The sequence below is a fragment of the Carcharodon carcharias genome, chromosome 16 (assembly GCF_017639515.1).
Source record: "Carcharodon carcharias isolate sCarCar2 chromosome 16, sCarCar2.pri, whole genome shotgun sequence".
NCBI classification, from domain to species: Eukaryota; Metazoa; Chordata; class Chondrichthyes; order Lamniformes; family Lamnidae; genus Carcharodon; species Carcharodon carcharias.
The window spans coordinates 10,581,880-10,606,468 of NC_054482.1; the positions used below are offsets into that span (position 1 = coordinate 10,581,880).

Genomic DNA, 24,589 nt, shown 5'->3' on the forward strand with positions numbered 1-24,589 from the left:
ATACTAATGTTTATGCTTCCCCATGAGCCTACTCCCATTCTACTTCATCTAACCCTATTTGCATAATGTTTTGTGTTTACTTAGCTTCCATTTAAATGCATGTAAACAATTCATCTCAACTACTCCGCATGCTAGCATGTTCCAGAATCTAACCATGCTCTGAGCAAAGAAGTTCCTCCTGAATTTTTTCTTGGATTTATAAGTGACTGTCTATATTTATAGCCCTAATTTTGTACACCCCCATTAGTGGAAACATCATCTCCATGTCTACCATACTGAGCTCCTTTATAGTTTTACGAACCTCAATTAGGTCTCCCCTCAGCCTTCCCTTGTCTAAAGAGACCCCCCAATTCCCCAGCTGCTTTAATTTTTGCTGATAGCAGGACTGAGAAGCAATAGCTACCTACAGTGTTATGAATGAAATCGACGGTTCACTTTGGGGTGGGGGTGTGATTTTCAAGCACAAGTTGAACATGTTGGATTTCAGTGAGAGGTTGTCAACACAATTTTTCATATTCTGCCTTAAAACATCAAAGTCCTCAACCATTTAGGATCTGCTGAAATATCTGTGCTACCCCTAACGGTACCAGTGTAAGGAAATGGGAGTTAACAAATTGACACAGTACATCGGTGCCTTCTATTCAGGGGGCTGATGAGACTCCCGAGCTGTAAAGTTGGTTCAGAAAGGTCAGAGAGCAGCTGCTGTCTTGGTGATGGCTATTAATCCTAGAAAACATTTACTGTGGTGCGTGCAATTCAGACAGTGCACAGTGGAGAGCCATTCGATATGGACATACCAAGGACATTTGCAACCAAGTTTCAATACATGCAACCATTCAACCACTGTGACATGTTGTTTGTGGCTTCAGGATCACTACACGAGTTGCTTTTTTTTTTTCATTTTCCTCTGAAAATTGTCTCTGCTGGGATATAGTCCTACGGACAACTTTACCAGCTGGCCTATTATTCACATGTAGGCCTCAGCAGAGAGCGCCAGCAGTCTGTTGACCACCAGGGACCATCGCAGTCTAGCTTGAGTCTTGTATTCTCCTTGTCTGATGTACACAAAAGTGTACTTTCTGCTAGAGGTCACTGGGTAACGATGCAAGGGAGCATTAGTTGCAGTTTCCTGCCCTACATCATGGTAGCTGAGGCAGATTGTAATATTCCCACTGCTGCCCTGGTGGGAGACTGATAACTCAGCAGAGACAAGGGGTTCTATCTGTGTGCCTTATCTTTCAATTATTATAAACCAAACTTAATGTCCCAGAGCTGTGATATTCAGGACAAGTGGCTCAAAGCTACCTGCTATAAAAAGAAGTAATGTTTATAATTTCCCATGTAAACACAGTGTTAATAATTTTTGTTTGATAGATCATTCAAAGCAGTGTGACCCATATGTAAAGCGTGAACCAAGAAAGCTTCCTGTGCATAATGTGTAGTAGTTCATGGGTAGAATTTTCAGCTCGGCGTGCGGGTGCACGCCCGACACACTCGAACGTGAAATAGCGCACGATGATGCCAGGCGAGCGTCCCGATGTCATTGCGCACTCGCGTGATATTTCAGGCGTGTGCGAGAGTCGGCAGCATGCCCGCCGGCAATTAAGGAGCCTATTAAGGCCATTAAAGTATCAATTAACAGTGACCTTTCGCTGCCTGTCCACCCTTCCAGTTGTCAGGCAGGTGAATCGTCCAGGCGGCCTTTCCGTTTTTCAGGAAACCTCACCCAAGGGTGGGATGAGGTTTCGTAATTAAATTTTTTTTTTTAATCCGTTGCAGAGAATTTTTAACAAGTCCCTGCACAGGTGACTCATTCTGACACGTGGACATTGTTTCCAGATTTCAAATTCTGTCTTTATTGATTTTAAATTCGTCAGCCCTCTGCCCTTCAGGGAGCTTTCCTTAGCGCTTGTCCTCTTCCCACCTCCACCCTGGCGGTGCTGTGCCTTTCAGCGCACCTTTCACACTGGCTGGCTGGCTGTTAATTGGCCAGCCAGCGTGAAATCGCGGCCAGTGGCCAATTGCAGGTGGCAGCCCGTTCCTCAGCTACTCCTGGGCCCGCCGATCGTGGCTGCCTGCTGGCCCAAAAATTCTACCCCATGTGATTAAGTAGTTTAGTGTAAAACATTATGAAAGAAAAAAAATCATCTGTGTTTCATGATCAATAGTGTGCCTGAGAGGTTATAAACATTCTTCCTTTCCATAAATTATGTCTATCAGCTACTTGTTCTGAATATCCCAACTCTAGCACATTAAGTTTGGTTCATTTACTGTATGATGACAATTAGAAGAACTGATTTTCTTTTTCCTTAAGCTATCTGTGATTGTCATCTCCCTGCAAGATGAGTTGAATACGTGCCTTTATAACTCATCAGTCTCTGTGGTGATAATTCCTGTAAATAATAATAGTAGACAAAAGCAGTTATCCTGATAATGGGTGAGTGAGTGCGTAACTTTGGCAGAATTAAGCAAAACACAGTAGAAGGTGTAGTCCATGGCCCCCTGCTCAATTAGTTTGCGCCAATTAGAGTGACAGTGAAGATGCTACAATTGTCCGTCAATTCACTTGAGGTCAAGTCCCACTCGACCTGAGCAAGAATCTTGGCTGGCTCTCCAGTGCAGCGCTCCTGCAATACAGCAATTGAATATTAATAATACTTGAAATAAAAGTGTGAACTTGAATCACTGCAGTGTACCCCACTGCAGTACAGTGGGAGCACTGAACTGTTGGAAGTGCTCTCTTTCAGTTGAGACCATTAAACGAAGGTCCTGTATTGCCCTTTCAGATTGGCTTAAAAGATCCTATGACACTACTTCAACACTAGTCCTGACCAATATTTATCCCTTAATCTTGCATTAGTTAGTTACGTTACAGTACAGTGACAACACTCCAAAAGTTGTCTGTAAAGTACTTTGGAATGTCATCACACGTTATATAAATTCTAGTTTTTTTTTTTGGTGCCCATGAACTTGGGAGAGGGGAAATAAAACAGAATTTTATCAATCTGTTAATCACTACCTAAAAAAAATCAGTTTACTAATGGGTGGCAGGATTGAGATTGTCTCATGTCCTCCTCATTTAAATATTTTCCCAATACTTGTGCCAGCTTAAATGTGAACAATGTCCATTTGGGTAAGTCTTCTAGAGAAATAGGAAGAAAAACAAGGCAAAAAAACAAGAAATGGAACAGTATATTCCCCTCTTTTCATGACGTAGATCTTAACTGTCTATCAGTTTAGATTTTGAGGCAAACTATTGCAATTCTGTGTGCAAGGCTTCACCCAAACCATAATTCATAATACTTGAGTAGAGTTTGAGACTGGCTTCACTAATGTTTGGCAAATTTGATTTTAAATCTCTCAAATGTGGTGTTTTCACTTACAGATTCCATATTCCTCATCATCTCCTGGCACATATGGGGTATGTATTTGCATTTGAGCATGTTTTGCACTGTACTAATGCTTGTAGATGAAGAAAAATTCTAGGACTGCTGAAGATGATCTGAAATGATTGTGGGAAATTTCAAACTGACATGTCTGTTTTAGTATAAACCCCATCCCTTTAAGATGTCGCGGAGGGAAGGATAGGTGGTAAAAAGGTTCTCTGGAAGACCGGGGTACCGAGGGCGATGATCAAATTGATATAGCTAGAAACAAATGGTGTACTTCTGCCCCCAGGCAAAGAGTATATTTTGGGGATAGTTTTAGCATCAGCACCTCAATTGCCACTTATGGTTTAATGCACTAGAACGTACTCAACTGCAAATTTTGAAAATTGAAAATCTTTTTATTTTGGGAGAAGCTGTCACAATGAAACATTGCTGTTCTTCAGTTAAGCTTCAAATATGCAATTTACATTTTTTTTTTAAAAACTCCCCATAATTCTTGAATTGACCAAAGCAACATTTAATATTTTGCTAAATTGGTGAGTGACTTGTGCAAAATGCTGAACTTGGAATATATTTGGCATTGACTTCCACAGACAGGCTGCAAAGGTTAAAAAAAAAAAATTTCCCTGATGGAAAGAGACCATGAAGGTAAAACAACTAAGCAAAGGGTGATATTCCAACCATATTTTTAATTGTCAATTAAAGACCGCCTGTGACCAGGAACTTGGGTCGGTTACAGTCTGGAGGCAGACAAAATTTGACCTGACATTTGGAATGATCCCCTGTTACCTTTGGGCCCTCAAAAATCACTTTATGCTCAGTAGACTGTTTTCTAGTGTTGCATTGAGAATATTTAGCAATGCATCAAGGTCCCAGATCAGTATGCTTACAGCAGCATAACCTAGTGCAGACTGTAATAATTCAATCGTGAGGCTGATTTGTGTGTTTTGTTCATAGGGGCCCCCTGGTGGTGGAGGTCCTCCAGGGACACCGATAATGCCAAGTCCAGCAGGTAAACCTTTACCCATGAGTCTTTCGATACTGCTGTTAAAATCTTAAACACATGCTAATCTTAACTACTTGTCAAGATTTCACATGAAAACGTGTACAGGTACCACATTTTAACCTGACGAATGTCCTGTCAGTAATTATATTCGAAAAAATCAAAGCCTTGCCTTCCTTCCCCTCCCCCTCCCCGCTGTATTTTTTTCTTCAAACAGCATGTGCTGATTACATAGAAACTAGGAGCAGGAGTAGGCCATTTGGCCCTTCGAGCCTGCTCCGCCATTCATTATGATCACGGCTGATCATCCATCTCAGTAGCCTGCTCCCACTTTCTCCCCATATCCTTTGATCCCTTTCACCCCAAGAGCTTCCTCTTGAAAACTTACAATGTTTTGGCCTCAACTACTTTCCGTGGTAGCGAATTCCACAGGCTCACCACTCTCTGGGTGAAGAAATTTCTCCTCATCTCAGTCCTAAATGGTCTACCCCCTATCCTCAGACTGTGACCTCTGGTTCTGGACTCCCCCACCATCGGGAACATCCTTCCTGTATCTACCCTGTCTAGTCCTGTTAGAATTTTATAGGTTTCTATGAAATCCCCCCTCATTCTTCTGAACTCCAGCAAATATAATTCTAATTGACTCAATCTCTCCTCATATGTCAATCCTGCCATCCCAGGAATCAGTCTGGTAAACCTTCGCTGCACTCCCTCTATAGCAAGAACATCCTTACTCAGATAAGGAGACCAATATTCCAGGTGTGGTCTCACCAAGGCCCTGTATAATTGCAGCAAGACATCCCTGCTCCTGTACTCGAATCCTCTCGCTATGGAGGCCAACATACCATTTGCCTTCTTTACCACCTGCTGCAGCTGCATGCTTACCTTCAGCGACTGGTGTACAAGGACACTCGGGTCTCGATGCACATTCCCCTCTCTCAATTTATAGCCATTCAGATAATAATCTGTCTTCCTGTTTTTGCTACCAAAGTGGATAACCTCTCATTTATCCACATTATACTGCATCTGCTATGCATTTGCCTACTCACTCAGCTTGTCCAAATCACATTGAATCATCTCTGCATCCTCCTCACAGCTCACCCTCCCGCCCAGCTTTGTGTCATCTGCAACTTTTGAGATATTACATTTAGTTCCCTCATCTAAATCATTAATATATATTGTGAATAGCTGGGGTCCAGCACCGATCCCTGTGGTACCCCACTAGTCACTGCCTGCCATTTGGAAAAAGACCCGTTTATTCCTACTCTTTTTGTTTCATGTCTGCCAACCAGTTTTCTATCCATCTCGATACACTACCCCCAATCCCATGTGCTTTAATTTTACACACTAATCTCTTATGTGGGACTTTGTCGAAAGCCTTTTGAAAGCCCAAATAAACCACATCCACTGGCTCCCCCTCATCAACTTTACTAGTTGCGTTCTCGAAAAATTCCAGTAGATTTGTCAAGCATGATTTCTCTTTCGTAAATCCATGCTGACTCTGTCCGATTCTGCCACTGTTTTCCAAGTGCTCAGCTATTAAATCTTTTATAATGGAGTCTAGAATTTTCTCCATTACTGACGTTAGGCCGACTGGTCTATAATTCCGTTTTCTCCCTACCTCCCTTTTTAGATAGTGGGGTTACATTAGCTACCCTCCAATCTGTAGGGACTGTTCCAGAGTCTCTAGAATCTCGGAAAATGACCACCAATGCATCCACTATTTCTAGGGCCACTTAAGTACTCTGGTATGTAGATTATCAGGCCCTGGGGATTTATCGGCTTTCAATCCCTTCAATTTCTCCAACACCATTTCTCTACTAGTACTGATTTCTTTCTTTTCCTCCCTCTCATTAAACCCTGTGTTCCCCAACATTTCTGGTATGTTACTTGTGTCCTCCTTTGTGAAGACAGAACCAAAGTATGTATTTAGTTGGTCAGCCATTTCTTTGTTCCCCATTATAAATTCCCATTTCAGATTGTAAAGGACCTACATTTGACTTCACCAATTTTTTTCTCTTCACATACCTATACTTTTACAGTCAGCTTTTAAAGTTCCCTGCAAGCTTACTCTCGTACTCTATTTTCCCCTTCTTAATCGATCCCTTGGTCCTCCTATGCTGAATTCTAAAGTGCTCCCAATCCTCAGGCCAATTTGTAAGCCTCTTCCTTGGATCTAATACTATCTCTAATTTCTCTTGTAAGCCATGGTTTGGCCACCTTTCCTATTTTACTTTTGCACCGGACAGGAATAAACAATTGTTGCAGTTCACCCATGCGTCCTTAGAGCGTTTGCCATTACCTATCCACCGTCATCCCCTTAAGTAAGGTTTCCCAATCCATCATAGCCAACTCGCACCTCATACCATCGTAGTATCCTTTGTTAAGATTCAGGACCCTAGTCTCAGAATCAACTACGTCACTCTCCATCTTGATGAAGAATTCTATCATATTATGGTCGCTCATCCCCAAGAGGCCTTGCACAACTAGATTACCAATTATTCCTTTCTCATTACACAATACCCAGTCTAGGATGGCCTGTTCTCTAGATGGTTCCTCAATGTATTGGTCCAGAAAAACATCCCATATACACTCCAGAAATTCCTCCTCTACGGTATTGTTTCTAATTTGATTTGCCCAATCAATATGCAGATTAAAGTCACTCATAATTATAGATGTTCCTTTATTACATGTGTCTCTAATTTCCTGTTTAATGCCATTCCCAACGTCACCACTACAGTTTGGGAGTCTATGTACAACCCCCACTAATGTTTTTTGGCCCCGGTGTTTCTCAGCTCTACCCATATAGATTCTACGTCGTCGGAGCTAATATCTTTCCATACTATTGCATTAATTTCCTCTTTAACCAGCAATACAACTCCACTGCCTTTTCCTTATTGTCTGTCCTTTCTAAATACTGAATACGTTCAGTCCCCATTCCTGGTCACCCTGCAGCCTTGTCTCCATAATCCCGACTATATCATACCTGTTTACATCTATTTGCGTGGTTAATTCACCCACTTTATTGCGAATTCTCCTTGCGTTAGGGCACAAAGCCTTAAGGCTTGTCTTTTTAACATTACTTGTCCCGTTCCCACCATTTTTCACTGAGACACTGTTTGATTCTTGCCCTTGATTTCTCTGCCTATCACTTTTCTTATTCTCCTTTCTGTCTTTTGTTCTTGTCCTTGATTCCCCCTCCTCTGACTCCTTGCATAGGTTCCCATCCCCCTGCCATTTTAGTTTAAACCCTCCCCAACCACTCTAGCAAATATTTCCCCTCGGACATCAGTCCCGGTCCTACACAATTTTGTCACTGACTGAGAGAAGGCCAACAGAAGAGATTAATAATTCTGTGTTGATGGGTTCCCCCATGTGTTGGATTCAATAAGTACTCCAAATTAATACCCTCAACTGTGTCATCAGCACTTACTACATAGTTTACTTTTTGATTTGTACAATTGGATAAATTAACCTTTTGATCATGAGCAATGTTTTCTTAAAAGCACACTACAATCACACTTAAAATTTGATACAATTCAGAAACTAGTTATATAAAATTTTATATTTTTATCTGAGCTGCCTGTTTAACTTGTATACTGAATAAATTGTACATGAAATTGCTCTGGCGAGTCTCTGAGATACCATTTGGATCATTTTTAAGATTGTAATATTGGTTTCTACAACCAAAGAACATGTTTGAATCGTTTTGTTAACCGGATTGTGGAGTCCAGAACTTTGGTGTAAAGTGTCAGGGTTTACATAATCTAGTTTTTTTTACTGTTTTTGGTGTAGTAAATTTATGAATAAGATTAAAGTGATTACTCCTTGGTTCCAGTAACAACATTCCATGAATTACTGGTTAATCACTGGTCTGTTGTGATTATATGGTAGGAAAACAGTGGTTTGGAAGACTGCACCCCTCCTTTGTTGTACCACTAACCTACTTGAAACACTTCAGTACCATGAACATTAGGAACAAATGACAAGCTGCGGCACCCAGTTTGATCCGTTATATTGGAAACTGATTGATTAAGTTTACCGCTTCTGTTTCCTCAAGGATTATGATTTTAAAATCCCTCATTCCTTTTAAATCTGTAAGGGACTCTTTGAGAAGACTGAGGGGTGATCTGATATACATCTTAAAGATTCTGAAAGGAGAAGGTCTGAACGTGTAAAGGAACGGACTTTTACAATTCACTGTAATTTGGGATGCTTCATTGACTTTGAGTTCCTTCAACTGCGCTTCCTTATGTGGTGGTGCTAAGTTACAATTAACAGCTGGTTACCATCATTATTCAATTTAAAACGAAAAAAATGAAATGATACATCATGAACTGTGTTCAATTCTATCTCTCCTTCAATAGAAGTTTAGTGCACAACACTAGATTAACATGGATAATTGTGTTGTAGAGTTTAACTAGAGACTGGACTGGTGGCAAGCTTAAGCTAATTCATCTATAAACTGCAAGTTCAGCAATGTTTTCTGTGGTGCACTTGTCTGGTGAAAATAGCTGAATTATGGGGGCACAGATGCACAAATCACTAAATCGCAAGTTAATGCCGTTTTTAGCAAACAAGGCACTGGGGTTCATTTGTAGAGAGAGAGCGTTTGAAAGCAGACAAGTTACATTGAACTTGTATGGAATATTCGTTAGACTACACTTGGAATACCGTGCAGTTCTGGTCTCCATATCACAAAAGGATATAGAGGCACCAGATGAGGTACAAAAAAGTGTTCCCAAGGATGATACCAGAACTAAGAGGTTCTGTCAATCAGGAAAGATTGAACAGGCTGAGACTCTTTGAGAAGACTGAGGGCTGATCTGATATGCATCTTAAAGATTCTGAAAGGATTTGAAAGGGTGGACGCAGAGAGAATGTTTCCACTTAGGGAAGACCAGATTTAGGCGCCATAAGTATAAGACATTATTTAATAAATCCCCAATAGAGAATTTAGCAGAATTTTCTTTACCCAGAAAGCAGTTAGAATGTGGAACTCGCTCTGCATGGAGTAGTTGAGGTGAATGGTGTAGATGCATTTAATGTGAAGCTAGATAAAACACGAAAGGGCTGGAAGGTTATGTTCATGGATTAGTTGAAGGGTGGGAGGAGTTCGTGTGGAGCTGTTGGACTAAATAGCTTGTTTCTATGCTGTAGATATTATGTAATGAACAAAGTAGCCAAAACAAACTCTTTCAACGCCAAATGACTTGCAGCTCAATAAAGGAAAACCTCAGTTTTAAAGGCCACTTGAGGCCAAGAAACTGAGCTTCCTGTGCAAGTGCCGCATGTTTAACCTGTATGAATGGAGGCTTAGTTAATGATGCTGACTGTTTTTTTGTTTTTCTCAAATACAGATTCAACGAATTCCAGTGACAATATGTACACAATGATTAATCCAGTACCACCCGGAGGAAGCCGATCAAATGTAAGTTTAGTTTCCACAAGAAAGAAAAAAATGCCACTAGGGAAAACCCCTTGATCCATCACAACTCAAGTCAATGGAAACAAAAATGCCAACTTTTTCCTTCATGTTTCATAAAGCACAAAATTTCCATTTAGGCTGAAAACAATTCAATTAATTGAAACGTTAAAAAGATTGAAATAGACAGTTGTGGACTTAGACAACAGGCCAGTTAACATCTAGAAGGAAAGACGACAAGAGTTAAATGTTTTTTGATATTGTCTCTTCAATGGCAATAACCATTAATTGTGTTCAAGGTTTTATCATCGCAACCCATCGCCAGAGACTCTCCGGTGGCCATGATAAGCAGATTGTTTGCCATTTTGTCACTGAACTGCATCAGTCACAGGAATCATGAGCGCTCAGTTTTATTTCAATTCCATTTGTTTTTATTTCAGTTCCCACTGGGGCCTGGCTCTGAGGGACCAATGGGTGGAATGGGAGGAATTGAGCCACATCACATGAATGGATCATTAGGTAAGTTGTCTTCCTACCAGAAATAATGATGAAATCTGTGTTAAAACTGAAGCCTGTTCAGGGGTATAAAATTCATTGTAAGTAAGCATGCTTCTGAGTTCTCGAATCGGAAGGAGGTATTGGAGTCAGTAAGGAGACGAATTTGGATTTATTTACCTGCAAGAGTGAAGTACCGTCATAGTGTATCTTAGTGAGCCTTATGCATGTAACGTTGCAAACAATGATAGATTTTCCAACAATATTTTTCCAATATAGTGTTGTGTTGTCTGACATGCATGGTAATTTTTAGAAGAAAAACACATCTTAAACTAATTGTTTCCTTTTGTTACTCTCCTCAGGATCAGGAGATATGGACGGGATCCCTAAGGTACAAGTCTAGCTTTAATATTTAATTCCATCCAAAGTGTGTTACCGAATATAACTTTCCAACAGAAACTCCTAGGTGAAGAGCTTCTTTACTCACAAATGGAATTGTTGAAGAGTGGAGAGTGGGATGGAGGGGATGAGGGGAGAAAAGTATTACTACTTCCATGCTAATAAATGCTGTACGCTGTAGACAAAACCACAAGCAGTAGTTTGGTTCTTGGAGTCCACTAATTTAATCTCCTGCACGAGTGTATAATGTTCAGCACATCAAACTCATTCAGGAGCACGAGCACAAGTGTTTCCTTTCTGTAGATAATGCACATGAATCGAGTTGAAATTTACAATTTGCTTTGCATCGTCTAAAGGGGATAATCATGCCAATTGCTTTAACATACATTCATTTTTGGGTCTTGCCTACACTACACAGATGGCTATAATTACCATCTGGTTTTCTTTAAATGTACAAACAACTTCATCTCCTAAAAGGGCCCCATGTTGATTGACTTCCTTTCTCCTGAGCACGTGCTGGGCTGTTGACATGTGTAATCTGAGTCAGAGCAGATTTTGGATGTACAAAGTCTGAACAAAATTCTCTTTGGACCGCAGCCAGGGAAAAAGAGGTGGGGAGAAAAATGAGAGGGGCCTGTGATTACACGGAGAAGCGGTAGTGATTAAGTGACAGTGGTGGTAATGGTGTGACAAAAGGAAGCAAGACGGAGAGAAATTGGAGAAATAAAAGATGTATACAGGACCCCGAGAATATGTGAATGATTACAGCAGAATAGAAAGGTGAGGGAAGGGTGAAAAATCTAGAGAAGTGGAGAAAGCTGCAGTGTCCCAGGAATTTGATGGAAGATAAAGGCAGAGAGATATCAAGGGTGATAGTCCCGAGCATCAGCCTACCACCACCTCAGTCCCAGTCCTTGGAAACGGTCATGCCCCTACCCTATGTTGCCAACAGCTATTGTCTGAGAGTAAATGCGAGTTGGGGTAAAGGTGTGAAATTGTTGAAATCCATATTATAGCCAGAAGAACGTGACATGTGTAACAGAAAGATGAGCTTGCATTGAGCTTCTTTGGAACCATGTAGGTGACCAAGGATAGAGGGGTTGGAATGGGAAGGAAATGGGGAATTCATTTCTCATCTCCACCCCCCCCCCCCCCCACCACCCCACACACACACACACACACACACACACACACACACACTCCCCACTCTGCTGTTACACTGCATCCTGTGGATCTCATTTTGTCTTTTATTTCTCCAATTCCTCTCAAAATTGACTCTTTTTGCCTTTCACCATTATCACTGTTGTCATTGAAGCCAAGAAGTTACGGAAGCAAAGAGGAACTATGAAATTAAATTACTGAAGATCATAAAACAAAATATAAAATATTTTACAGGCACACCAATGAGAAAAGAGAGGCTGTGATGGGGATAGGCATTAAGAGATAGCCAGAATAATATCGCAGGCAGAGATGGCGGAAATATTAAATAATTATTTTGCTGCAGTATTTACTATTAGACAGAACAGGAAAACATGGCATTGATGATGGGATGAGTAATTATTTAAGTATATTTAAAATATAGGGGGTGTACTGAGTAAACTAAATAAACTCAAAAGAGAATAAAGCCCCTGGTTTGGATAGACTGTATCCACATATTTCAAAAGAATCTAGGGACGAGAAGCAGAGGCATTGCTACACTTACTTAATAATTTGTTAGAAAAAGTTGTATAGGATTTGCAGATAGTGAATGTAATTCCTATATCTAAGAAAGGAAACAGAACATGTCCAGGGAATTATAGACCAGTCTGCTTAACATCAGTGGTAGGAAAAATAATGGAACCCTTAACTAAAGGAGAGAAATATAGCAATGAATAGTCAGCATGGATTTCAAAAGGGAAAACTTTGTTTGATGATCAACTTTATTGATATTTTTGAAGAGGTGACAAATGGAGTAGACAGTGGTGATGCAGGAGATGCAGTTTATCTGGATTTTCAAAAGGCCTTTGATAAAGTATCCCATAATAGACTAATGAATAAGGTCAGAGAATGTGCAGTCAGGAACAAGTGCAGAGTGAATTGCTAGCTGGCTTCAAGACAGACTGCAGAGAGTGGGAGCAGAAGGTTATTCAGAGTGGCAGAAGGTAGGAAATGGTGTTTCACAAGGATCAGTGCTGGGACCACAGGTGTTCACAACATATATTAATGATTTGGACATTGGGTTAAAAAATACAATTTCTGAATTTGCAGATGACACCAAATTGGGAAGGACTGCAACAAATTACATGAGGACATTAATAAATTTTCAGAATGGGTGAATCACTAGCAAATAAAATTCAACACCGATAAATGTGAGGTAGTATATTTTGGTAGGAAGAATAGGGAGGTCAGTTATTACTTGGAAAGTGCAAATCTAGATGGGATAGAGGAACAAATGCATCAATCATTAAAAGTTGTGCCATAATTTATTTCTAGCAGATAGAATTGAAAAGTAGGGAAGTTATACAAAACCTGTATTGAACCTTGCTTAGACAACATTGAGAGTATGGTGTGTAGTTCTGGTCACCATATAAAAAGGATAGAAGGGCATTGGTGAGGGTGCAGACAAGATTTACAAGGATGATAGCAGAAATGCATGGGTATACATTTTGAGAAAGGATTGATGAATCTTCTCTTGGAAAAAGAAGGCTGAGGGGTGACCTAATTGAGATGTTCATAATTATGAAAGGTTTAGATGGAGTGGATGTAGAGGGAATATTTCCTCTTGTGGGCAAGAGCATAACTGGAGACCATCAATATAAGATGGCCACCAAGAAATCCAGCAGGAAATTCAGAGCCTTTATTCAAAGAGTGGTAAAAATGCGGAACTCTCTACCACAGAGTGGCTGAAGAGAATGGTATAGATGCATTTAAGGGGAAATTAGACAAGCATATGAGGGAGAAGGGAATAGATGGTTACAATGGTAGATATAGATGAGAAATGATGGGAGGAGGCTCGGGAGGAACTTAAGCACTGAATGGACTAGTTGGGTTGAACGGCCTGATTCTGTGCCATATATCCTATGTAATCTTCCAGTTCTGACGCAAGGTCATTGACTTGTAATGCTAGCCCTATCTTCCCAGATACTGCCTGAACTGCTGAATGTTTCCAGCAGTTTTCTATTTTTATTTCAGATTTCTTGGCATGTACAGTTTTTTGGGTGTTTTTGTCTCTTTGGGGAGTGGAGAACCAGGAACTCCATATCACAACCCACGGGTTAAGAATTGCAGACGTAATCCAGTAACAAACTTTTTAAAGGTTTACCCGCTGGACTCTATTTTTATTTATTTTTTACAACATGACCCCTATCCAGAATGTTGAGTGGCATTGCTCTCTCTCTGAGCTGACATATACCATGCCATCAGATTAAAATCTGGTTAATAGGGAGCAATACACACCATGTTGAAGTATAAATTTAGAATTTAACAAGGATGTACCAGTAACGGAAATTTAAAGTTGTTGTTTAGCAGCTGTGTGGATTTGGGTTTGCTTGATATGGCTGATACGCTAGTTGTATCTTTGCAGGGGAAAATATCTGTTTTACTGACAGTGAAACTTTAATTTCCAGAACTCTCCCAACAACATGAGCAGCATTACTAATCCTCCAGGCACTCCAAGGGATGACGGTGAATTAGGAGGCAATTTTCTCCACTCCTTCCAAAATGATAATGTGAGTATATGTGAATGTCAAAGAAGAGTACTTACAAATAACCATGGCAGATTTTGCTTGGCGTTCTTTTGAAGAAGGACAAAGTTTTGTATCACCAAGAATTCTTTTTTTGGCAAATTTGTAAAAATACATTTTAAAGTTACAAGATGGCAGTGTTTGAGGGTTGATTATACCTGCTGTGTTTGGCTTTGCACAAAACTGTCTGTAATAGGGTTGTTAGAAGTAGCAAAACATTTGTCCCCTTGAACACTTCTTGACCCTGTGGTCAATGTAAAATTCTTTCAACTGAATGCATAAAATTGAGCAGTCAAGAGCAGGAAAGCCCTGGATTTGATTTTTCAATTTATGCAGAGGTGGCAAACTGGCAAAAGGAGAGCTACAATTTGCCACGGAATCCCAGATTAGAGGAGAGGAAAATTGAATGTGGCCATTAGGCAAGAAAAGAATTGGGCTTGGCTTTGATGTCCCATTACCATTTGAACAGCTCATAGAATTTTACAGAACAGGAGCAGACTATTTGGTCCATTGGATGGTTTATGCGGAGAGCAGACGTGCTCAATCAGCCCCATGCCCCATACCCTGTTTTATTTTTGTCTTTTTCCTACTTCCCTTTTAAAAACTATTATGGGTTCTGCTTCCATAAGTATTATGTGCCCTAACCTTTCTCTCCATTCTTCTGGTGACATCAGCCAATTCTGTTTGCAAGGTGGTGGCGTAGTGGTATTGTCATTGGACGAGTAATTCAGAGACCCAGGGTAATGCTCAGGGGCCATGGGTTCAAATCCCACCATGGCAGATGGTGGAATTTGAATTCAATAAAGATCTAGAATTAAAAGTCCACGAAATCATTATTGATTGTTGTAAAAACCCAACTGGTTCACTAATGTCCTTTCGGGAAGGAAATCTGCCATCCTTACCTACATGTGACTCCAGACCCACAGCAACGTGGTTGACTCTTACATGCCCTCTGAAATGGCCTAGCAAGCCACTCGATTGTATCAAACCACTATGAAGTCTATAAGGAAAGAAGCCAGATGGACCACTTGGCATCGACTTAGGCACTGGAATCAACAGTGGCAAACTCAGCCCTGTCGACCCTGCAAAGTCCTCCTTACTAACGTCTGTGGGCATGTGCCAAAATTGGGAGAGCTGTCTCACAGACTAGTGAAGCAACAGCCTGACATAGTCATACTCATGGAATCGTACCCAGGGGTGGTGATGTCTGGGACATTGTATGTACTGTTTCACCAGCAGTACAAACCCAGCAGAGGTGGTGCCTCTGTACAGTCAGGTCAGGTGGGAGTTACCCTGTGAGTCCCGAACATTGACTGTGGACCCCGTGAAGTCTCATGACATCAGGTCAAACATGGACAACGAAACCTCCTGCTGATAACCACAATCCGACCCCTCACGCACCCCACCCCCGCTCAACTGATGAGTCAGTACCTCATCCATATTGAACACTACTTGGAGGAAGCACTGAGGGTGGCAAGGGTACAGAATGTACTCTGGGGTGGCGGGCTTCAATGTCCATCACCAAAAGTGGCTGGCCGAGTCCTAAAGGACATAGCTGCTAGACTGGGTCTACGGCATGTGATGAGGGAACCAACAAGAGGGAAAAACATAATTAACCTCATCCTCTCCAATCTGCCTACCGCAGGCACAAATCCAAATCCTGTCTTCACATTGAGGATGCCCTCCGTCATAGTGTGTGGCATTACAACTGTGCTAAGTGAGAAAAATTTTGAACAGATCTAGCAACTAAGACTAGGCATTCGTGAGGCACTGCGGGCCATCAGCAGCAGCAGAATTGTACTTGTCCACAATCTGTAACCTTGCAGCTCAATATATTCCCCACTCTACCATTCCCACCTGATCGGGGGATAAACCCTGGTTCAATGCAGAGTGCAGGAGAGCATGCCAGGAGCAGCACCAGGCGTACCTAAAATTGAGGTGTCAACCTGGTGAAACTACAACACAGAACTACTTGCATGCCACAGAGCATAAACAATATGCAGTAAACAGAGCTGAGCGATCCCACAGCCAATGGATCACATAGTCCTGCCACATAGTCACGAATGGTGGTGGACAATTAAACAACTCGCTGGAATAGGAGGTTCCACAAATATCACATCCTCAAAGATGGGGGAGCCCAGCACATCAAGGCAAAAGATAAGGCTGAAGCATTTGCAACAATCTTCAGCCAGAAGTGCTGAGTGGATGATCCACATCAGCCTCCTCTGGAGGTCCCTAACATCACAGATGCCAATCTTCAGCCAATTTGATTCACTACACATGTTATCAAGAAATCATTGAAGGCACTGGATACTGCAAAGGCTACAGATCTGACAATATTCTAGCAGTATTACTGAAGACTGCTCCCGAACTTGCTGTGCTCCTCGTCAAGTTGTTCCATTATAGCCACAACACTGGCATCTATCCAGCAATGCTGAAAATTGCCCAGATATGTCCCATCCACAAAAACCAGGGCAAATCCAACCTGGCCAATTACTGCCCCATCAGTCTACTCTCGATCATCAGTAAAGTGATGGAAAGGATCACCAGCTGCGCTGTCAAGCGGCACTTGCTTAGAAATAACCTCACTGAAGCTCAGTTTTAGTTCCGACAGGGTCACTGAGCTCCTGACCTCATTACAGCCTTGGTTCAAAAAGGACAAAGGAGCTGAACTTCAGAGGTTAGGTGAGAGTGACTGTCCTTGACATCAAAGCTGCATTTGGCCAAGTGTGGCATCAAGGAGCCCTAGCAACACTGGAGTCAGTGTGAAAACTCTCCACTGGTTTGAGTCATACCTAGCACAAAGGAAGATGATTGTGGTTGTTGGAGGTCAGTCATCTCAGCTCCCGGGCATCACTGCAGGAGTTCCTCAGGGTAGTGTCCTAGACCCAACCATCTTTAGCTGCTTCATCAATGACCCATCATAAGGTCAGAAGAGGGGATGTTCACTGATGATTGCACAATGTTCAGCACCATTGGCGGCTCCTCAGATTCTGAAGCAATCCATGCCCAAATCCAACAAGACCTGGGCAATATCCAGGCTTGAGCTGACAAATGGCCACCCAAGTGCCAGACAATGACCATCTTAGACAAGAGAGAATCTAACCATCGCCCCTTGACATTCAATGGCATTACCATTGCTGAGTCCCCCACTATCAACTTCCTGGGGGTTACCATTTACCAGAAACTGAACTGGATTGGTCATATAAATACTGTAGCTGCAAGAGCAGGTCAGAGGCTAGGAATCCTGTGGTGAGTAACTCACCTCCTGAATCCCCAAAGCCAGTCCACCATCTACAAGGCACAAGTCAGGAGTGTGATGGAATACTCTCCACTTCCCTGGATGAGTGCAGCTCTAGCACTCAAGAAGCTTGACACCATCCAGGACAAAGCAGCCCACTTAATTAGCACCCCATTCGCAAACATTCACTTCCTGCATCACTGACACACAGTGGCACAGGTCTACCATCTTCAAGATGCACTGCAGGAATTCACCAAGGCCCCCTCGACAGTACCTTCCAAACCCAAGACCACAACCATCTAGCAGCAGATGCATGGGAACACCACCACCTGGAAGTTCCCCTCCAAGCCACACACCATCCTGACTTAGTGAAGGATATTCCCATCACTGGGTCAAAATCCTGGAGCTCCTTTCCTAACAGCACAGTGGATGCTGTTCAAGAAAGCAGCTCACCATCACCTTCTCAAGGGCAATTAGGGATGGGCAATAAATGCTGGCCTAGCCAACGATGCCCATTTCTCATGAATGAATTGAAAATAAAAGTCAGCCATGATTATTAGAACCCACATTTTATGTAAAACCACTGAAACCTTTCACTTATTAACTGACCAGTGAAAATGGGTTTTCCTGATTTACTTCATCAAAAACCACTGTTTTGAACAGATTTCCTCTTAACCTTCTTTACTCTAATGAGAAGAACCTCTGGTTTCTCTAGTTTCTCCCTAAAACTAAGTAAAATGCTGAAGCGCTGTCAGTACCTGAAGAACCAAAGCACGGAGCCATTACACTTAGGAAGAAAGATTAAGGAAAGAAAAATGGAAATGGTGAAAATTCCATTGTAAATAGCCATTTGTTTTAATTCCTAAATGCTGTTAGTTTTCCCTTCTTGCAGTAATACTGTTTCAAGGATCACAAAATGCAGTTGTGTGCCTAGGTGAATATCTGGCAATTTCTTAACTTTAGCTCGAAATTAGTAAATTCTCAAAAACAGTTGGCGAGAAAAGCTTTAATTGAAAGTAAGTGATTTTTTTTTTTCGTTTCAGAAATTGAAGATCCAAGTGCTTTATTAAAAATATGCTAAATTGTTGATCTCAAGCAGGTCCTTACAGGGAGCTCTGAGTGGAAGTCCAGCCTTGGTGTTGGGGAGGGCGAGTGGTAGAGAATGGGAGGAGAGGTTATGGGAAAGCTGAGTTATGCTCATGCAACTAACTTGGAGCCCCTGCTGCTCATTGGAAACCTACAGCTTAGTTGCTCAGCTCTCTCTCGGTGTCAAAGAAAGAGGAAACTGCTTAAATGAGAGAGTGACCCCCCCCCCCACCCCAACCCCCACCCACCCACCCACACAGCAGTGGAGATTAAATCATTGCCTTGTAGCCAATGGGATGAACAGCCAGTCTCAAACTATATTTGCAGATCTGCCATGTTTAATAGAACCCAGATTTTCTGAATTGGTCTGGTATAAGATGTGTGGTTCCAACCCATGTAATCTTTGTCACTTTCTTTCAGTATTCCCCCAGCATGACGATGAGCGTGTGATTTTTCCCCTTCCCCCTTCTCCAGGACCAGAATGACGAGACGGCTGCCCTCTGGAAGATTAAAGAACGTATGCAAGAAGCAGTTCAACGTGTTGACGAGGAACTGGGGGCAAAACCCCAATTTTGAGTTTCACGCAATAAAAAGGCTGAACTTCTTTTATTCCATAAACATGAAGGACAAAAAAAAAGATTCAAGACATAAAACCCTTCTCCTGGAAGGACTGTACGTTACACATCGCATCTTTTTGAAGCAAAGAAAAAAATGTAAACGCCTCTAGCACCCGAACAGACCTCCTCTGCTTCATCCTTTGAACCTGTGTATTTTTGTGCTGAACTGAATAAGGCGCTAGTCTAGGTATAAGATCCGATGTTGTCCATATTGTAGCCATTTTATCTGGGACGTTTACACAATGTGGTTTACTTTCGAAGACCCTTTTTTTGGTGGCGCAGATTATTTTTTCTTGCTTCTGTGAGCCCTCCCCTCCAGTTGCAAGGTGTTAATCAGTGGCTTGTTCCATACCTGTGTAGCTGAACGATGATTTGCGTAGTGGGTTGCAGATTGCGAGGATTGTATATCTTTTCCCCAGCTCCCGCTATCCTCCCTTCCCTGCGCCCACACGTACATTTACACCTCGAATCTGGATTGGTTCAACCCTCTGTTACTTACCTTTATCGATCCAGAGGAAAACTCTGTATACAAGAAAGAGACAACTGCAGACACGTGATTGAGAGAAAGAGAGGAAAATAAACAGTTTTAGTGGCACTACAATCGTGCTGGGATCTCTGTACAGTTACACACTACCTGTAGATGGTCTTTTGTTTAAACCCACTTCTATACAATGTGTATCAAGTTATGTAAAATATTATCTTGCCTGGACAAACCCTTGTGCTGATTCTTGATAACATTGTAGCTGTTCTGTGTTTCTTACCTTGTAGTCTGGTTATAAAAAAGAAAAAAATTCTACATTGTAGTTTTGTGTTCAATATTTGTTGCTAATGTTTTATTGAGGGATGTTTTTTCTGCATCCCTTTACAGAGTTTTCAGGAACGTCAACTGTGTTTATTGTGCTGACTGCAGGTTATGGGATGTTACCATACTTTGTTCTTTGTTTTTTGGGGGGGTGGTGGGGGGTTGGGGGAATAGCAAGATCTTTCTAAATGAATTGCCTTTTTAGATGTGTTTAAAATCATTCTAACTGTGTTTAGCTGTAGAGTCGCTGAACGAGTATGTAAATCTCCTATTTGCAGTCAGATTGGAACATACTGATGAAATTTTGGTGTTTTACTGTAGATTCCAGTCTCCAGGAAATCGTGCATTTTAAACTGAGAAAAAAAGACAAGTCTGGCAAATGTAATTTTACAAATTCGCTAAATTATTGTCTTCATTGGGATGGTTTTGAATGAAACGGTTCTTTTCTCCAACGCTGTAATAAATATAAACGTAAAACTTAATTTTGATTCTTTTCTGCTAACTTGACCCTTTGTTACCATAAGGATTGGTCGAAGAAGTATTGAAAAAATGTTTTTTCTTCTAAAAAGACTTTTAGCAAAATTAGAAGTTGCCATTGAAATACATTTCCTTTTATATTTTGCAGAAAAGTGAAATGCAGTAGTCTGTGGCAGAGCTGGATATGGATATGTTTGAAATGTGATGCTCACACTTGATTGTAATGCCACATCAGGAAAAACTGAGTTTTCACCTGAATAGGGCAAAGGAAATTAGTTATGAAAGTACGAAGCTGTGGCGAGTACATAGATGAAACTGTCTGGATATGTAGTAAGCCAGGTCAGCCCAGTGCAATTGTAGCCAGGGTTTGAATCCAGACCAAGATTATGTAATCAAAACCTTTCCTGTCTGCTGGTTATGCTGAAGCGAGTTTGTGAAGCCTCATCTCAATTTGCAGTGGGTTGGGTCTGCAGCACAAATGACCTGAATTGGAGAAAACATTGGCATTCCCAAATAACACAGGATGGTATGGGGAAATGGTGATCTCGCATTGGCACAGCAGTGGGTGGGGTTCAGAGGGGTAGGCAGAAAAAGCAAAGAATTACTTAAAAAAAGGGAGGTGAAATTAGAAAATGAGAGAAAGCTAGCTAGAAATACAAAAACAAACAGTAAGTGTTTCTACAGGTATATGAAAAGCAAAGGAGTGACTAAAGTAAACATTTGTCCCTTAGAAGGTAAGACTGGGGAATTAATCATGGGAACAAGGAAATGGCAGAACCATTGACTAGGTATTTTGTATCAGTCTTCACCCTAGAAGAAACAAAGCATCCCAAGAATAGTTGAAAATCAAGACGGGGAGAAAGGAGGGAGGAACTTAAAATGGTCACTAGGGAAAGGGTACTGGGTAAACTACTGGGACAAAAGGGCTGACAAGTCCCCTGGACCTGATGGCCTGCATCATAGGGTCTTAAGAGAAGTGGCTGGTGGGGTTGCATTGGTTGTAATATTCCAAAATTCCCTGTATTCAGGAAAGATCCAGCGGATTAGAAAACAGCAAATGTGATGCCTCTCTTCAAGAAAGGAGGGAGACAAAGCAGGAAATTATAGGCCAATTAGTCTAACATCAGTCATTGGGAAAATGCTTGAATCCATTTATTAAGGAGATAGTGGGACATTCAAAAAATCATGGTACAGGAGTTCTTTAAGGAGACAATAAACAGTGAAAAATGGGCAACCAGTCAATGTGTATTTGGATTTCTAAAAGGTGTTCAATAAGTTGTCACATAAAAGGTTACTATACAAGATAAATACACATGCTGTTGGAGGTAACATTAGCATGGATAGAGGATTGGTTGGCTAACGGGAAGCAGAGAGTTTGGATAAATGGGCCATTTTCAGGTTGCCAAGCTGTAACTAGTGGAGTGCCACAGGGATCAGTGTTGGAGCGTCAACTATTTACAATTTATGTTAATGATGTGGATGAAGGGATTGAGTGTATTGTAGCTAAATTTGTTGTTGACACAGAGTCTACAAAGGGTTATAGATAGGTGAAGTGAGTGGACAAAAATTTAGCAGATGGAGTATCATGTGGGAAAATGTGAGCAGGAAGAATAGAAAAACAGAATATTATTCAACCAGAGAGCGACTGCACAGATCTGCGGTACTGAGGGATCTGGATATCCTGGTACGTGAATCTCAAAAAGCTAGCATGCAGATACAGCAAGTGATTGGGAAGGCAAATGGAATGTTAGCCTTTATTGCAAGGGAGATGGAGTATAAAAATGGGGTAGTGTTGTTACAGCTGTATAGGGCCTTGGTGAGAATGCAGCTAGAATACTGTATATCGTTTGGTCATTTAAGGAGTGCATTAGAAGGAGTTCGGAGAAAGTTAACTAAGCTGACCCCTGAAGTGATGGGTCGCCTTATGAGGAAAAGTTGGCATGTTGGGCTTGTATTCATTGCAGTTTAGAAGAATGAGAGGTGATCTTATTGAAAAGACCCTGAGGGGCCTTGACAAGGTGGAGGTTGAGGGCATTTCCTTGTGAGGAAGACTAGAACTAGGGGACTTGGTTTAAAAATAAGGGGTCTCACATTTAAGACAGAGACGAGGGGAAATTTTTTTTCTCGAGTTGTTGGTTTGTGGAATTCTCTTCCACAGAGAGCAGTGGAGGCCGGGTCATTGAATGTATTCAAAGCTGAGCTGGACAGATTTTTGGTTAAAAGGGAGTTAATTTTATATTTGGATGGTGGGGGCAGAAAAGTGGTGTTAAGGCCGCAATCAGATCAGCCATAATATTGAATGATAGAGCAGGTTAGAGGGGCTGAATGGTAATCTCCTGTTTCTTATGAGCTGTAATTCGAATTTTTTTATGTGAATATGGACTGGAAATCAGCTTCAGCCCCATTCAGTGTTTACATTCAAGTTTTGACTGACCTTCCAATCTTCCATTTCTTGGGTGAAATGCAGATTTTTGCAAGGGAATTTGGTCCATCACATCAGTATTTCTGTATTTCTCATGGAGCATTTATTGTTATCCCATTTCCATGCTGCTTTCCTGTAGCTTTTTACTATCCCTTTTCAAATCTAATTCATTTTTAAGCGACATTATGTCCGCTGCCTCAGTAACCACTTGTCAGAAGTATTAAATTATTTAAAATAAAAGAAAGTACTTTTGTCTGCCGCCTTTGTTCTCAGGATTTTCCTGAATCTCCAGCCAATTACTGATTTATGAAGCAGTCTTCTGTCATTTACCATCTCCAAGAATTTTTTGTGACTTGGAAAATCTCTTGGTATTAGGTGAAGAACCTCACCCAGAATGAATGCATGGATTAAATCTCCAAGGATACAAAGAGGCATCAACCCTGAGGAGGTCATGTGATAAACTTGTCCCAAAGAAATAGGAGCGGAAAAAGAATGAAAAGTGAATAAGATTTTGTATGTACAGTGGATCCCAAAATTATGCATTCCAAAATAAAACTGGTGTGTCGATGCATTTCTCTGCAAGTACCACTTGACTAGATCATACAGCAACTTTACTGAATAAATGTATATATATATTGTATTAAAATGGTTAAAAAGAAAATACATTATGAAAGAGGAGTACAGACAGAAATTCTAGAAAATAAAATATAAGCAATAGAAGGCAAGGCAGAAAGTAAATACTTCTTTCAATATGTTGTTTTGTAAGAATTAAGTTAAAATAATAAGGGCTGGATGCAAAGAAAGTTAGCTTCTAAACTGCAAAGAAGGGATAAACATGAAGGAAAGTCAAAAGCATGAAGAACAGTGAAACCAAAAAAAAAAGGATGGGTGGGGAAAGTGGCTGACATTGGAACGTTAAGCATATTTATTTGCTTTGTGCTGTGTGACAATGGACTATATAATGTTGAAGTTAATGTGAGGTGGACACTGAGTATGCAAAGGGATATAGGGAGACTTAAATGTGAGTGGGCAATTTTTTGGCAGATGGAGTATAATGTGGGAAAATGTGAGGCTGTCCACTTTGGGAAGAATAGAAGAGCATAATATTTAAATGGAAAGAGACTGCAGAATGTTGCGGTACAGAGGGATCTGGGTGTCCATGTACAAGAAACACAAAAAGCTTGTATGCAGGTACAGCAAGTAATTAGGCAAATGGAATGTCGGCCTTCATTGCAAGGAGGATGGAATATAAAAGTAGGGAAGCCTTGCCACAACTGTGCAGGGCATTTTTGATGCAGCACCTTGAGAATGGTGTATAATTTTGTCTCATTATTTAAGGAGGAATATACCAGTATTGGGGGGGTAGATCGGAGAAGGTTTACTAGGTTGATTTCTGTGTTGATGGGATTATCCTAAATGAAAATGTTGAGCAGGTTGGGCCTGTACTCATTGGAGTTTAGAAAAATGAGAGGTGAGCTTATTGAAACATGCAAGTTTCAGAGGGGGCTTGA

At 41.2% G+C, this 24,589-nt stretch overlaps 1 protein-coding gene across 10 annotated transcripts in view; it reads left to right on the plus strand.

Annotated features, from left to right (window-relative positions):
• LOC121289032 (single-stranded DNA-binding protein 3) overlaps positions 1–20,661 on the plus strand; it is a 154,817-nt gene extending 134,156 nt beyond the window's left edge. For 5 of the 10 annotated variants that reach the window (XM_041207946.1, XM_041207951.1, XM_041207944.1 and 2 more), the window contains 7 exons: positions 3,386–3,421; positions 4,347–4,401; positions 9,753–9,823; positions 10,258–10,336; positions 10,675–10,703; positions 14,317–14,418; positions 19,181–20,661. In XM_041207946.1, the coding sequence (XP_041063880.1) occupies positions 3,386–3,421; positions 4,347–4,401; positions 9,753–9,823; positions 10,258–10,336; positions 10,675–10,703; positions 14,317–14,418; positions 19,181–19,210 (402 nt within the window). In that variant the 3' untranslated portion in view covers positions 19,211–20,661. The remainder of the gene's footprint in view (positions 1–3,385; positions 3,422–4,346; positions 4,402–9,752; positions 9,824–10,257; positions 10,337–10,674; positions 10,704–14,316; positions 14,419–19,180) is intronic. The other 5 variants (XM_041207943.1, XM_041207947.1, XM_041207942.1 and 2 more) reach the window with 1 other exon arrangement.
• Positions 20,662–24,589: the final 3,928 nt, after the last annotated feature.